Here is a 17,057-nt window from a genome sequence, read left to right as displayed (position 1 = left end):
CTCTGTTGTGGCTTCATTACTTGTGTGACCCAATCATGTACGTCATGTCCTCAGAACGTCAAGTTTCCATGGAGACGGTATCGGCTCTTGGCCTAAAGCGCAGATTTGAGGAGGTGGACAGTGGCTCACCATGCTCAACGCTTAAAGAATCAGACGACGACGTGTCGAGCAGCGACAGCGTGGATAGCTGTGACAGCCTCAATGCCCCCTGCAGCTCTCTCACACGTAAGAAGCCACAAGGGTCAAAGTTCAGCTCACACTTGTAATGTTAATGTACCAGGAACGACATTTTTGCTTAGTGGAATTAGCTTATAGTTTGAATGAAAATAGGTCTTAATTATTGGCACCTTTTGTGAAAATATGGGAAAGTAAATGTAATTATTGGATGAGGTTGAACAAAATATTGTGGTTTGTTCGTGGCGTGCAAGCAATTATTTGCAAATTCTGGAGGCAAATAATTGCAAGATGCTAACAAATCACGATATTTTGAAGAGTTCAATAATTGTTCGATCATTCAAATAAATTTCTCTTTTGATGTAATGAGCTCCATCCAAAAATATTTCTTTGATACTGTTGAAAGACATGTCAACTTCAGTCGGGTTTTTTTTTGTTTTTCACTGTTTTTGCTTTCAATTTAAAAAGCCAACACATTGTCAATTTATGGAAGCGAGCCAAAAGTGACAAAAATGTTGACACAAGTGTGAAGTAACTGTGCATGAGCAGACCATTATATGTAGGCAGTTATTTGCAGTTCGCTCAGCCAATCAAAACAGTGTAAAAGATAATTTGAATGATAATTGCAGTTAGTAATATTTTGCGCTTTAAAATGCACAGACTGACCATCTTCAGTAACTGTATTATCCCTCCTGGTGGATCCGGAGCTGAGCCTGGAAACACTGCGTGCAAGGCAGCATGCACACTGGCTAGGACATCAGTCCATCTTGGGGCAGCACGCATGTATGCGTGCGCACACGTACCATGTTTTTGGGAGGTCGGAGAAAGGTAGACTGACATGGGGACATATTATATATTGTATGCAGTAATGGGAGCTCAGGATCAAAAATGTCCATCTAGTCTGTCTCCTCTCTCCCCCCCCACCCCCACACACACACACACACACAAAAAAAACAGATCAATGGTTAAAAAGTTTAATTTTAGTCTCTGACCATAACACACGATTACATCTGTTGCTGCATGGGCTTCATTCATTCTGGAGCAACACTTCCAGGTCACTGGTGTTTTAACTGCTTACAGGTGTTTGTTTTTTGTTTGTGTTTTTTTTTGAGCATTGAGTTTATGGGGACACGCTTATGGGGGGGGACATGAACTTATTTTTAAAAATTCACCTAAAACCATTTCTTTTTTTTTACCATCAGGTCACAAAACATGTAATCTTTAATGAATGATATGTTAAAAGATAACTTTAATTTTCTGAGATGTAATAAAAACATATTTATATGCCAAAGTCAGAACGTAACAGAAGTGTTGTGGACATGTATATTCTCAATTTTAACAATGTAGAATTACTTTTTGAAACATAGGAAGGTGATGTTTTAGCAAATATAATTAATAAACGTGTAGTAGGATAAACATACACATTCTTTCAATAAGATTAACATGGTATAGAGCTAGATTGTAATTAATTTGTAACAGACGCGAGATGGACAATCGTAACAGAAGTAATGTAACAGACATCATTTTGGAACTCATAGGCTTGACTTTGGCATATAAATGTTTTTATTACATCTCAGAAAACTAAAGTTATCTTTTAACATATCATTCATTAAAGATTACATGTTTTGTGACCTGATGGTAAAAAAAAGAAATGGTTTTAGGTGAATAAGTTCATGTCCCCATTTCAGTACCCATAAGCGTGGAATCACTCATTCATATATATATATATATATATATATATATATATATATATATATATATATATATATATATATATAAAAATAAAAAATATATATTTTTTTAAATGTACTTAATATTCTAAGTAAATGACAATTACATTTTCGATCCATTGTAAGTCAAAAGAATATGGAGCTGAAGGAGGGGATAATATTCTGGGGGGGGGCCTTAGAACTTCCGAGATTATAAATTCGTACATTTGCGTGGAAAAAAACTCAAATTCTGAGATTAAAATGTCACAAATTTACAAGAGGAAAAACTCGTTTCAGAGGATACAACAATCACATGCTTTTACATCTGCAGTGCACTTTAGGAAGTGTAGTTAAAAATCTCAAAGCATGTTATACTTTTTATATTGTGTAATCAAGGAGTAAAGACTATATATTTCCTATAACTCTCAGCTGTTTCAAAGTAACAGATTTTGGCAGATGAGAAGAATTCACACACTGAAGGTAATGGAAACAGCTCTTGAACAGTTAAGACAAAAAAAAAAAAAGACAAGGATAAACAAAGCTGTGTGCTTTAAATGTTCATTTCCTGTTGTATCCAGGAAGCACAACAATCATGTGCTACCCTGCTAGATGGCTGCAGTGCATTCTAGGACACGTAGTTGAAAATCTCTTGGCACTTTCTTTATATATTGCGTGATCAAGGAGGAAAGACTACATTTCCTATAACTCTCGGCTCAGCCATGGCATCTGTTGTGTGATGTTGATCCAACCTTGCAAAGTTTTCCATTTCTTTTTCCTCGCAAGTTTGTGACCTTAATCTCTCAAGTTCTTAGGTTTTTTTTTTTTAAATCATAAATTTGCAACTTCTGTCTGGGAAATGGAGGGTTTTTTTTTTCCTTCCTTTCCTTTTTCCTCCGCCTCAGAATATTACCCCCTGCCTCACCTTTGTGCTTTTAAGAATAATATAGAATCTGCAATGGCCCTAATATGCCGTCGTAAGAAGCAGTATATGATCAAGGCAATCGTAGACCTCCTGGAGAAATGAGGATAATTTTAAACAAATAGATTATTTTAGGGGTCACAATTTATTTGCATGTATAATGAGAGATATGACAATTGTTTGCAATTTGCAGTGTGATATATATATATATATTTTTTTTTTTTAAAGGAGGAAATATTTTTAGAACTAGTTTTTGGAATTGGTTCAGTGTGAAATTTTTAATTACACTTATTAATTAATTTATTTATTTAAATACTTCCCCCTCATTTTTGTGAAGGGTGCCTTTTTGACAAAGGCCCAATCCCAGTTCCTCTCCTTTAGCCGTACCCAGTTGAGGGCACTCCAAAATTACGGGTACTGGCCCTTCAGGACAGAGCTACACGGGGTAGGGGTTGAAATTTTTACCTAGGAAATGGGACACCATTATATCGTTAACACATTTGATATGAGCTTCTTTCCCTTCATTGGAAGGCATGTTCCATGTTGCACTGCCTCAGCTCAGAAATCATGCTGGGAATTTTCTTCTACCACTCCATTTGGAGTCTGCATCTGAAAACGCTCTGTTTGGAGGGCTAGATGAGCAATACCCATCAATCCCCAAAAGAAACTGGATGCCCTACCCTATGTGGGGGTCTGTAAAACAGAGGGATAGGGTAAGAGGCGAATTGGAATTGGGCCAAAAACTATGCAAGACATGACATGTCAAATAAGATGCATCATGCCTTAATTTTTACCTTGCCTGGGACAGAGTCCACCAGGGGGCAAGGTATTGTTTTCGGTGGGGTGTGTTTGTTAATGATATGAGAAAACGGCTGGACCAATTTTCATGAAGCTTTCAGGATAGGTGGGCATTGGCCTCAAATAGAACCTCCAACATTTTGGGGGTCATCTGGTCAAGGTTTTTGTGGCTACTGCTTCATATAGAGGCTGTAGCCACTGTCATCGTGCTGTAAGAGTGTAACAATCGTCCTACCGGGAGAGGTTTGTTTTGCCTGGCAACGCTTGTTAGTTTTTACATTTTTTGCTATGCAAAAAACGCTTTAGCATTATGATGGTATGCTTAGCATCCTAACATACCTGTCAAGTAAAATATGTAGAGAACAATTGCTCCTTTGCAGTGGCCAATGTAACTTGTGATTCTTCATCTTTTAATGCTTTTTATATTTTAATAACAGGTCCTACATCGCAAATGGTCTCCTCATGGGAAACAGCCACTCTTAACAACCTCTCTAATTTCTCCTTTTAGCCACCTCCATTCTTAGGAGGCAAAAAACCTCTCTTGGCCATAAGCGGGTGCGGTTTGACGCAGTGACGGTTTACTATTTCTCCAGAAGGCAAGGCTTCACCAGTGTCCCTAGCCAAGGTGGCAGCTCACTGGGCATGGCACGGCATCACTGTGCTATACGTCAGTATACACTGGGGGAATTTGCCCGTGAGCAGGAAAGTAGCCACCGCCACATTCTACGCCAGCACCTGCGTCAAGAGAAGCTGAATGCTCGCAAGATGAAGGTTCAGACTTATTACTCTTTAATACAAGTGTGCTGTGATGCATTTTGTTATATATATGCAGCATTTTAGTGCATGAATTTCTCTTTTAAGAAAGGAAAAAAAAGAAAAGGATAAATGTCATGATATTTTTAAAGGGAATATTAGGGTATAGAGTTTCACTACTTAATCAAATGTATGTCTGGTTCAGCAGCTTTTTGCAGCCTGTTATGATGTGAATTGGGTAGTAAGACAGTGTTGTAATATAAGGAGAATGTGGTTGTTTGGAAGAAGGGTTAAAAAGTCAAGCATAAAATAAGAGTATTGCAAAACTAAAGTTATTTAAATAAGTTAGGATAAAATAGATCAGTGTTATGAGGGAGTTTAACATCAATTTCCAGTTGACACGGAACGGCACAGTGGATTGTGCCCAGGCTGACCTGCTGACACTGGATGATGTTTCTGATGAGGATCTGGATGTGGAGAGTGTCGAGGTGGACGATTGCTTCTTCCTACAGCCACTGCCTACCAAGCGGCGACGGGCGCTGTTGCGTGCCTCGGGTATCGCCCGCATTGATGCCCGAGAGAAGATGGAGCTGCGTGCCATCCGGCTGTCACGTGAGGAATGTGGCTGTGACTGCCGTTTCTACTGTGACCCACACCAATGTGGATGCAGCAGAGCAGGCATCAAGTGCCAGGTCAGAGATCTGCTGTGTGTGTACACACGTATATAAATCTGAAATGACCATTGTGCAGGTGCATCAAACTCTGATATTAACTAATATCTGCATTTTGTTAGCTGCTAATTCTGAGTTATGAACATATCTATTTGACTGTGCAATCTACTTTTATGAGCAGACGTAGCTAATTTTAGCTTCCTAGCTTGCCTGTCTCATGGATATATCAGGGAACAATTAATTTGTGAAATAATTTAATCCCTTTGTCTGCAGCAGTTGTTGTGTAGGAACACTGGACACCCCTGAGCTATCAAACAACCAGCTGATCTCAGTAACGTTTAACTTTGCAGTCTAACTTGAAACCTTTGTGCTAATATTCTCCTGACATTTAACTATTCTGTTCTCTTAACATTTAACCATGAGCTGTTAAATGGCCTTGTTGATAGATGCTGTGATGAATACAAACTAGTCAGCTATAATAACTGGAAGTGGCTAACCAGAAGTCTTGCACAAATGCCTTCAAATAGGCTGAATCCATCTGAATGCTGAAAATAGGATGGATAAAGAGGAGCATATAAAATGTACTGAATACGGTGTGTTGGGGGGTGTTAGGTTAACGTGGGGTGGCCTTAGGCTGAGGTGCCCTTGAGCGAGGCACCTAACCCCCAACTGCTCCCCGGGCGCTGTTAGCATGGCTGCCTATTGCTCTGGGTATGTGTGTGTGCGTTCATTGCTAATGTGTGTTCTCATTGCTTCAGATAAGTTAAATGCAGAGAGGAATTTCACAAATGTACACGTGATGGCTGTTGAACAACTTTATTCCCCAACTGATACAGTGTCCCAGGTACTGTGCTTCTGCCAACTCAAGGTAGCACTTCTAGGGGTTAACGGTGAGCCCAGCCTTTCTCAGCTCCCCCAGGGTGGATCTTGGGTGGTGCAGATGATCTGCTCAGGTGGATGAGGTCATCCAGGTAAGCGGCGGTGAACTCTCAGTGGGGGTGCAGCACAATATCCATGAGTTGCCGGAAGGTTGCTGGTATCCTATGGAAGCCGAACAGGAGGACTCGATACTGCCAGTGGCCTGGCACAGTGGTGAAAGCAGTTTTGGGGCAGACCTGGGCCGGCAGGGCCACTTGCCAGTAGTCCTTGCTAAGGTCCAGGATTGAGATGAAGTGGGCCCCCTGAGCCTGCCGATCAGATCATCCACTCAAGGCAGGGGGTAGTTGTCAAAGTCCAAGATAGTGTTGAGCTTCCTGAAGTCATTGCATAGTCTCAGATTTCTGTCAGGCTTGGGCACCACTACAGTGGGGCTTGACCAGTGGCTGGTGGACTCTTCTATGATCCCTGTTTGCAGTATTTGTGCCTCTTCCTGCTTGATCGCATGATGGTAGGCCTCTGGGACATGGTTGGGCTGTTCACAACTTATTACCCTGGGGGGTCTGGATGTCATGCTGGATCAGGTGGGTCCAGCTTGGTTCTGCTGTGAATTCCTCTGCATACTGGTCCAGCAGCTCTTGATGCTGTCAATCAAATTTCGTATTGATTATAAAATACTACTATTGACCTTTAAAGCACTAAATGGTCTCGCACCACAGTACCTGAGTGAACTTCTGCTCCTCTATGACCCGCCACGCCTACTTAGATCAAAAGGTGCAGGCTATCTGCTGGTACCTCGTATAGTGAAGGCTACATCAGGGGGCAGAGCCTTTTCTTACAAAGCCCCACTGTTATGGAACAGCCTTCCAAGTAATGTTTGGGAATCAGACACAGTCTCAGCATTTAAGTCTAGGCTGAAAACATATCTGTTTAGTCAAGCCTTTTGTTAATGGTGTTTATGAGGTAAAGGAGTAGGTCTGGAGGGTCCTCAGACATAGTGTTTTGGTAAACTGGGATGTATGGATGCTGTCAGTCCCCACTCGCTTGCTCACTCGAGTTTGTTGACGGTGCAGTGGCTGGCTGCTTTATGTCCCAGGGCTCCCTCATGCCTGTGTTACCTTCTGGCTCTCTCCTTTTAGTTATGCTGTCATAGTTAGTTGCCGGAGTCCCTGCTTGTACTTGGTGCAATATGTATACTGTTCCTACTTATTCAGGTGACATTGGGCATACCTAACCACCTGTGTTTTCTTTCTCCCCCCCCCCCCCACACTCCAAATCTGTCCCTCTGAGTTACATGGAGTCAACAGGAAATCTTTTGGTGGAGACGGTGGGGACCTCGACTGGCTATCGTAGCCTGCAGGGAATCGGCCGTCAGACATTCTGTCACATGTCCCAGACCCGGTGAAATGTAACTGAATTGTCTTGGCCAGGCCTAAGGGTCCCATCTGCATCTCATCATTGCTGAGGAGTGTGCTCCCATCACCCAATCTAGCATCCAGCCAGAGCAGGTCATGATATATTCTTTTACCATATTAACATGCCATTGTGTGTCATGCCTGATGTAAAGACTCTTGTCTCTGCGAGCCTACCACACAGATTTAATACTTGTCATTTTTAGGGCATACCTAACAACATGTTTTCTTTCTCTCTCTCTCTTTCCCCCCCCCAATCTGTCCCTCTGAGTTACATGTTGATCCTGGGATTGAGATGCTGGCCTCTTCTGCCCCTCGGACCTGCTTGATCCATCCTGGTGCCCTGTGTCTGGTCGGAGTTTTATCGCCCCACTCCTGTGAAGGACGGCCCCATGAGGACAGTTGAGGGTTATACCTGTTAAAACTGTTAATATTATAGTCAGGCTGTCTGTTGTTGCCCAAATGAGGATGGGTTCCCTTTTGAGTCTGGTTCCTCTCGAGGTTTCTTCCTCATGTCGTCTGAGGGAGTTTTTCCTTGCCACCGTCGCCACAGGCTTGCTCATTGGGGATAGATTAGGGATAAAATTAGCTCATGTTTTAAGTCGTTCAAATTCTGTAAAGCTGCTTTGCGACAATGTTTATTGTTAAAAGCGCTGTACAAATAAACTTGATTGATTGATTGATTGATTGATTCAGAGAGCTCTTTTCCCAGCTGGACTGGTGCATGTCCTGGAGGATTTGGGGACACAAGGGTGTGGGCTGAGAGCAGAGGAAAGGGCTCAACTTGGCATTTCAGCTGATTTAACATGGTATAGTTGAGTGTCCTTGCGCTTACCCAGCTGCTGCAGGTGGTAGTTCACTGACCCAACACACTCGGCCACCATGCGAGGAACTTGCTGTCGGCGGTGGGGACAAGTAGCAGCATGCAGTCAAAAGGCCGGAACTTCCAGAGCTGGGCCAAGTGATTGTAGTGGTGGCTCTGATCAGCCTGGGTGGAGAGCATGTGTTCGCACACAATGGGGACCACCTTATCGATGTGCCCTTACATCCCTTTCACATGCTCAATTGTGGTCCAGAATGGAGAGAGGTGCTCTTCCCAGGCCTCCTTGGCCACATCCAGCAGGCCCTGGGGCCTTCTCCCAAACAGCAGCTTAAAGCCGGTGGATGCTTGGGGTATCTCCTGGATGGCGAACAAGATGTGGGGGAGAAAGAAGTCTTCATTCTGGCCATCTTCATCCATTACTTGCTTCAGGGTCTAGTTGAACCTCTCAAACAGCCTGTCGGTTTGGGGATGGTACACCAATATGTGTATCTGCTTGACCTGCAACAGCTGACACATCTGCCACTTATTTTATTTTTTTACATAAATGGGGGTACCTTGGTCCGTGAGCATATCCTTGGGGAGCCCCACATGGGAAAATGGCAGAACCAGTTCCTTGTGTGTGGGGGGGGAGGGTGGCCTTCTGGAAAGGGACTGCCTCAGGGTACCAGGTGGTGTAGTCTATGATAAGGATATGCTCATGGCCCTGGGCAGACACGGGAAGGGGACCCACCAGATCCATGCCCACTCTCTTGAAGGGACAGGTGATGATTGGGAGCAGCACAAGCAGGGCAGAAGTGGGTCTTTGGCGCAGTATGCTGATGTTGGGGGCACCACTGGCAGAAACTCCTGGCCTCTGAATTTATCCTCAGCCACGGGAACCAGTCCTTGATCTTTCTAGGGTGCTCTGGTTGGCCCGGTGGCTGCCCAAGGGGTGGGAGTGGGCTAGATGCATCACCATGTCCATTCTCAAGTGAGGAACCACCAGCAGGTCAACATCTTGGGCCAGCCACTTGGTGTGGTGATGGTCCACCCCATGGTGGACCAGGAAGTAGGAGCTGGGGATTGCCTGCCCCAGCTGCTGATCTTTGCCCTCAGCAAAGTGCACATGCCCAAAGTTCCTCAGCCATTTGTTCTGCTCCTGCCCAAAGTTCCTTTCAAGTGTCCCTTACTTAAGCACACATGTGAGAGAGTTAGTGGTGTGTGTGGGCAGGGGGGACTTGTGGTCCAGTCCTTTGCTTCCCTGAGCCAGACACACATCTTGGTGATGAGCTGCAGGGGGTGTTTTGTAGATAAGGGCTGGAAGGTGAGTGGATGGCACAGCCAGCAAGCCATGGCTTCCATGCTGGGACAGAGGGAGGTTACTTGTGTACGGTGGGCATGGGCTAGTTGCTGGGCAAGGGCAGGTGTACAGGGTGGGGGGGGCCCCTTCGGGCCTGCATGTTGGCCCAGGGAGGTGTGGTGGAGGCCTTGGTGGCTCCCTGCCTTGGCCTTGTAGCTCCTTGTTTTTTCATGTCCAGGGTTGCCAAAGCACACTTGAGGGCTCCCCACCAGTTCAGCAGAGGTCTTGGGTGCCCTTATCCTGATGGTCATGCATTCTTCAGGAGGTAGTGCTTGGAGGAACCGGTCCATGGTGACCTGTTCCACAGCCTGTATTGCTCAGTGCTGCTCGGGCTGTAGCCAGCACTTAGTGGTTCTTTGGAGCAAGTCCATTTAGCTATAGGGGTTGATGTGTACTTGATGCACCCAGTGATGAGCCTCCATTGTGGCCTGTCAGATAGAGAACCCCCAGCATCCCAAGAGTTACTCTTTCAGGAGCAGGAGGCTGACACAGCTAGCAGGAGGCTGAAGCAGGCCAGTCGGGCCTCCTTGATGATGAGGGGAGCCAGAGCCTGGGCTCATTCCTCTTCAGGCCAACCTTCTCTACATGCTATCTGCTCAAACATTTAGTTAGGCTTCCAAATTGTCAGAGGGGTGAGCAGGACCTCTTGTCTGGGGGTCTGGAAGGCAGCCAGGGAGAGGAGAGGCTCTGGCTTGCTATTACAGCAGCTCCTGGGTGGTGACTTGTAGGCCTTTTGCAAGCTCTTGTCATTTGCTGCTGCTGGAGGTTCATTTCCAGGAGATGTTGCAGGAGTGGTTCCATGTGGGTAGTGGGAGTGTCATGCTCAGACCTGTATTCTATACCAGTGTCAGACTCGCGCTGTGAGTGGGAAGAGAACAGACACAACCCAAATCTCCATGCAAAAACATGTGGTGTTCTAATGAAACCTGGGGATGTGCAGGTGAAGTGAATGCAGTCAGAACAGGTGGTGGGGAGCCCAAACTGACCTAGGGTGAGGTCGCTGGTGGGGGCTGGCTGTGCCATGTCCTGGTGGTGGGCCAGTGATGGCACAGATTGCTGGTGTAAAGGCCATGGCGCTTGAGCGCATCATTCTTGTCTTCGTCTACGAGGTTGTCTGAGAGGGAGAGTGCATGCATGAGTTCTTTGGCAAAAGCACTCTAACTTGTGTTTGATGCTCCCCTGGCTGCTCAAGTAGGGTGAATTAAGGTGCTGATTTTGCTGCTCATATCTTCTAGTTCTAGTAAGGATTCTTACTGCTACATTTTAGACTAACTGGAGCTTGTTTATGTACTTATTGAGACATCCAGAGATATTACAATAATCCAACCTAGAGGTAACAAAGGTATGAACTAGTTTTTCTGCATCATGTAGTGAGACATCTTAACAATATTTCTGAGATGAAAGGATATCCTCATATCTACATGAGTTTTAAATGAAAGACTGGAGTCAATGATTGCCCTGAGGTCTTTTACTACTGCACATGAAGAAACAAAGGCCATCCAAAGTTACAATGTAATCAGAAAACTAACTTCTAGCTACACATGGTCCTAGTACAAGTACTTCTGTCTTGTCAGACTTGAGTAGAAGGAAATTAATAAGCATCAAGTGTCTAATGTCCTTTACACATTCCTCAATTTTATTAAGCTGGTGCCTCTCATCTGGCTTTGCTGAAACATAACTGTGTCTCATCGGCATAACAGTGGAAGCTAATACCATGCTTACGCGTGGTACCCAGAGGTAGCCTATACAAAAAAAAAACAGTGGGTCAAAGACTACCTTGTGGAATACCAAACTTTACCTTAGTATGCAGAGAAACGTCACCATTTATATCAACAAACTGATAACGATCAGTTAAATAAGACCTGAGCTAGAAGAGGGCTGTTCCCTTAACTGACATTTTGTACTCTATCAAGGATAATATTAACAATGGTCTCAAAGGCTTCACTAAGTTCAAGCAACACAAGCGAGGAGACACAATCCTGATTGGATGCCAGTAGTAGGTAATTTACTACTTTAACCAGTGCTATCTTTGTGCTATGATGAGGTCTCAATCCTGACTGATTCATTTCATGGATGTTATTCCTATGTAGAGGAGTCTAACTGCAGTGCCACAGCTGCTTCTAGGAGCTGTTTCTTGGAGATAAAGGGCAGGTTTGATATTTGTTTATAATTGGATGGCTGACAAGGGTCAAGATCAGGTTTCTTTTTTTTTTAATCTGGAGCCTGATGACTTATAGTTTAGAGGATTTGGGTACATAGCCAGTGCTCAGGAAATTATTTATTTATTTATTTACTTATTTTTAGAAGAGGTTCAATTGCATCTGGTTTTATCTGTTTGAAGAATTGTGTAGGTATGGAATCTAGTACACGTTGATTTTGATTAGAAAATTAGTGAAGTTGGTTTGATTGCTTTTAAAGAGAGTAAAACATTCTAAATGCTGATCTGATAGTTGTATTGTTATCTTAAGGGTTACTTATCAAATTGTCTTGCTTTTAAATCAAGTTTGAATTTTGTCTCATTTTCAATTTTGCCATTGAAAAATTAATGAAATTGTTGCTACTACATATTGCAGGTGTGCATGTTTCTGTGGTGGTCTTATTCCTAGTTAATTTTGCTAAAGTGTTAAATAAGAATCTAGGATTCTTTTTCTTCTGCTCTCTTAGGGTGGAGAGCTACGTTGATCCAGCAGCACTAAGAGCTTTTTCTGTACTTCAGGAGGCTCTCCTTCCATGCTAATTGGAATACTACCAATTTTGATTGATGCCATTTACATCCTAATTTTTGAGTAGTTTGTCTTTGGTTGTGTTACCAGGGTGTTAGTTTTTTCTCTCTCTTTTTCTTTTAAGTGGAGCTACATTTATCTAAACTATAGTGGAATGTTGACTCTAACCATTCAGTTGCCTGATCAAGTTCTGTGGGGTCTGCCGGTGGTCCTGTCAAAGTTGATCACTCTGGGAGACTATTAAACTTTATGAAGTAGTTGACACGACGGTACATTTGACGCAATAGCGTGGCAAGGTGCATACATCACCACTAATACATATTTCAAATGAGATGAGCGTTCGGAGATGGCTTCAGATTGTGGAAGTGTGACAGTTTTCTATATTTAATCTGAATGAGTATTAGATCGAGAGTGTAATCACCATTATGAGTAGATCCTATGACATTCTGATTAACTCTTACTGAATCTAGAATGTACACGAATGCTATTTTCAAAGGGTCTTCTGAGTCATCAAAGTGAATATTAAAGTCTCCAGCAACTAAGGCTTTATCCAAGGAAACAACCAGGTTTGATATGAAATCTACCAATTCAGTATATGGCTCTGGGAGTCTATAAAATTATTTGTGGAATCTCCTGGGTAGACTGTGTGTGTGTGGCTACATACATTAAAGAGCTTCAAACACATTGAATTTATGTTCATGTTTTTGTGTGATGCCTAGATAAATCATTATAAATAACTGATGTCTCCTCTGCCAGTTAGATGAGGTTGGTGTATATAACTATCTAGGAGAAACGAGCTTCATTTAATGCTACATACTCATTTGGCTTAATCCGCATTTCTGTTAAACACAATACATTAAACTCCTGATTTGTAATAAGTTCATTAACAATTTACATGCAAGTGAAGTGGATGAGTCCTGCATTTAATCTAACATTTTATCTTGCACAATATGGATACCATGTTGCCAACATTCAATGATTTTCCTATATTAATCCCTTTTATCAGGACCTTAATGTGAACGTCTTTGTAGCAGTGTGAATTATATTTTAAATATAAGGCAATGCTCTCTCATTTTCCCTCTCTTTTCCATCTCTCTATCCCAGGTGGACCGCATGTCCTTCCCATGTGGCTGTTCTCGTGATGGCTGCCATAATGCAGCAGGACGGATTGAATTCAACCCTGTCCGTGTTCGCACTCACTTCTTACACACAATTATGAAACTAGACCGGGAGAAGAGACATGTGCTAGGCTCAAAACCTGGAGAAGACTGTGGGAAGGAAACCGAGCTGAATCCTGGTCCTTCATGTGCCCATTCTTCACTAGATTCTGGAGTAGAGATGAAGACGGAGTCCTCGAGTGAGCAGGAGCTATTAGAGGAGCACTGCCATAGCCTGGAGCATGAGAATGAGACGGCAGTGCTCCACCTGCAGAGTGCTGAGGAGCAGGCAAGGAGACGGGAGCAGGAGGAGGAGGCCCACAGAGAGGAGGTGCAGAGTCCCAGTCCAAAATTGTGTCTCTTGCACGAGGAGCTGAGCAGCCAGGAGGAGGTTGAGAGTATGGTTGAGGTAGACCAAATGTTCTTTCAGGACACTTTTCCAGGAGGAGCAACCCTGCTATGCATTAAGGAGAACCAGGAAGATGCTCACAGTCTGAATGAGTCAGCTTCTGTTCTCTATTATCAGATAGACCATGTAGAGACAGCCACATTTAAGACTCATGACAAGCAAGAAGAGGAGCCCAGAAAAGGTCAAGAACCACAAGGTGGACAAGTAGAAGGAGAGGCCAGGAGCAAATGTCACAAATATCAAACCTGCAGGCAGGATCAGATTGAGAGCTCTGCTTCTGACCAACCTTCATGTCCAGAGAGCATTAAAGAGGCTGATGAGGGCCACTCCAGCTCTGAACATGGCCCAAGTGGCATAGATTTTCAAGAGACTTGCTCACTGGTGGAAGAAAAGGCAATAAAACTTCCTCCGGAGGTTTAGAGCCTGGCAATGCTGCAGATATTTTGCACAAGATTTATAGTGAAGATCAAGACAGCCAACTCGTACACTGAGAGATGTTAACAGTTACTGACATTGGTTGGTTTGTGTTTAGAAATAAGCATGCACTATATTTGATGTAGGACTTTCAAAGTTTTATTGAAAGAAAAAATAGAATAATAAATTATTCATATATAATAGAACATAAACAAAGCAGAGAGGGAGGATTTGGTGGAACTTGAGGGATTGCATATTTTTTCCGTTGCAGTACCAGTTCAGTATTTGGTACTGGTGGAAATTGTGGCCTTTATGCCTAGGAGCAAACAGGATGGCCCAGGTAGGTCCTTGCAGCTTTGGTAATGCCTTGATTTTTTTTTTTTTCAGTGGATTAACTCACTGATGCATTCAGATTATTAACCATAAATCAGTAGCTTGAAAACGCTCCATGGGTGTTGGTGAGATTTCAGTAGTGAAGCTGAACAAGGGTCCCTGATAGCCACCATCTTGATCAATAGACATTACTCTGGAAATACTTGGTTTTGATGTACTGTACAACTGTTTGCTAAGAGCAACTGACAGGGAAAAGAGAGAATCATGCACATTAAAGACTTAAAGTTAAGCAGCATGATAACTTATTGTGCAATTATTTTGCACAGGTATTAACATTATATGGCCAGAGGTTTATGGACACCTGACTATCACACCCGTATGTGGTTCTTCCCCAAACTATTACCACAAAGTTGGAAGCGCACAATTGTCAAGGATGTCTTTTGTATGCTGTAACATTACAGCTTTCTTTCACCAGTCCAAAGCTGTTCCAGCATGATGCCCTAGGACACAACCAGGTCTATGAACACATGGTTTGCCAAGGTTGGAGTGGAAGAACTCAAGTGACCTGCACAGAGCTTGAACCTCAACCCCAATGGGATGAATTGCAGTGCCAGTTTCACCCCTGACCTCCTCACCCAACATCAGTGCTTGACCTCATGCTATTCCCTTGTGGCTGATTGAACACACATCCCCACACCTACATTCCACAAAATATAGTGGAAAGCCTTCCCAGAAGAGTGGAGCTGCTTATAACAGCAAAGGGGAGCAAATCTGGAATGGGATGTTCAACAAACACACAAGTGTGACAGTCAGGTGTCCAAAAACCTTTGGCTATATAGTGGATTTGCTTGATAGAAGCTTTTGATGGAACCAATCACAGATCTTCGAGTAAAGGTATGAACTGGTGCCAAATGAGCTGTTAAATGAGAATCTTTTTGTTTTTGTGAAACTGTTTATTGGATGCAAAGAATAATGTGAAATTCTTGAATTATAAAAGTGAAGGTTCTGAAATTCAGATTACGTTTGACCACTGTTAAAACTCGTGTAAAGAAAGTTAAAAAAAAAAAAAAACCTCTAATACCACTATTTTAACATAGAACCCAAAATACATAATGTATTACTAAAATGTTTCACATACATTTATTATAAATTTGTGATGCAAAGTCCTTCTAGATGAAGGAATGGCCTCTTTCGAGTAACAGGCCTGCTTTCAGTAATTGCTTAATCCTGGTCAGGTTCACAGTGGATCAGGAGCCCATCCCAGGAAGACTGTGGACCACCCAGTCTGCTGGGTGGTGCATCACAGAGCACCACATGCGTGCACACACACGGAGTAGCCAAGCCACCTGCCTGGATGTTTTTGGGAGAAAATGTTACGGTACAGACAGTAACCCAAGCACGGGATCGAACCAGGACCTTGGAGCTCAAATATTCATACAGTGTATTTCATTTAACAAACTTTTTCATCACTTCATATTATCTCCAAGTTCTGTGATGCTTAGGGTCAAGCAAAGTGATTTTAGCACAGAATAGCCCACAATGCTTTAGTTTTTCTGGAGTCATTAGGGCAATGGCAACTATGATTTCAGTCACTGCTAATCATAAACTTTTGGTTAATGAGATTACCGGTACATACATTTTATTTGCACACCAGGTCTGTGTGCATTTAATTTTTTTTTTCTCCTTTTGTATGTTACTGTATACATGTTCACTCTTCTGATCCCCAAAACCCAGAAATGTAGGAAGGGCAGCAGTCTGTATAGAAACTTAGAAAAACTGTGGCTTGGACACCGTTAGCTGGGAAACAGGCTACGTACAGTGCCGCATTGGTTCAAAAAGTTTCACCATTTTTAAGTTTTAACACATTCAATTTTTTGTGCTAATATACAGTAAATCTGCAGGCCTTCTCAGTGCTGTTCAGTGCTCAAAGCATAGAATGGTTTTACACTTGGGAAAAGAAACTTTGTACACTATCACAAATTAATTTCTTATACCTTGCCCTGTTGGAATTTTGACAGACATCGAGACCTCAAATTTTTAGTTAAATTTTGTGTTGTGCTTTAAAAAAATGTTCAAACAAGATGTTCTACAATATCAATAGGGTGTTTTTTTTTTTGTTTGTTTTTTTTTTGGGGGGGGGGCTGATTACAGAAAATATACTTTAGCTGGTAATATAAGTTAAGCAACATTTTCGTATTAGGTTAAGATGTTAAATTATGTATGTGTAAAAACTGTCTGTATACACTACACAGAGAAGACAAATGGGAGTTACACCAGACGTGTGTGTGTGTGTGAATGAAAGGTTTTGCATATATTCATCTGAATGTGTCTTGAACCTTGTTTGTATGATGGGTTGTCATGTTCAAAAAGGTGCTCGTGTTAGGTTTACATATTAGTAGGAATGCTGTGTAAAGAAAACATTTCCTCATCACAGCCAGAGATCATCATAAAGCACTTAAAGTTCCACTACATTTTCAAAAGAAAGCACTACACACTTTTTTTTTTTTTTGGTCCACACAAGGTTTAATCGTACAAATTGCTCCGTGT

At 42.7% G+C, this 17,057-nt stretch overlaps 1 protein-coding gene across 2 annotated transcripts in view; it reads left to right on the top strand.

The window, feature by feature from the left end:
- Positions 1 to 16,585, top strand: part of csrnp2 (cysteine-serine-rich nuclear protein 2) — a 113,081-nt gene extending 96,496 nt beyond the window's left edge. The window contains exons 3-6 of one of the 2 annotated variants that reach the window (XM_060937361.1): positions 55 to 225; positions 4,109 to 4,371; positions 4,749 to 5,045; positions 13,302 to 16,585. In XM_060937361.1, the coding sequence (XP_060793344.1) occupies positions 69 to 225; positions 4,109 to 4,371; positions 4,749 to 5,045; positions 13,302 to 14,183 (1,599 nt within the window). In that variant the 5' untranslated portion in view covers positions 55 to 68 and the 3' untranslated portion in view covers positions 14,184 to 16,585. Of the gene's footprint in view, positions 1 to 35; positions 226 to 4,108; positions 4,372 to 4,748; positions 5,046 to 13,301 lie in introns of those variants that run through there. The other variant, XM_060937360.1, reaches the window with a different exon arrangement.
- Positions 16,586 to 17,057: the final 472 nt, after the last annotated feature.

This window comes from Neoarius graeffei, chromosome 13 (genome assembly GCF_027579695.1).
Source record: "Neoarius graeffei isolate fNeoGra1 chromosome 13, fNeoGra1.pri, whole genome shotgun sequence".
NCBI classification, from domain to species: domain Eukaryota; kingdom Metazoa; phylum Chordata; class Actinopteri; order Siluriformes; family Ariidae; genus Neoarius; species Neoarius graeffei.
The sequence above is the reverse complement of the archived record's forward strand: the minus strand, read 5'-3'. Positions and strand labels throughout refer to the sequence as shown.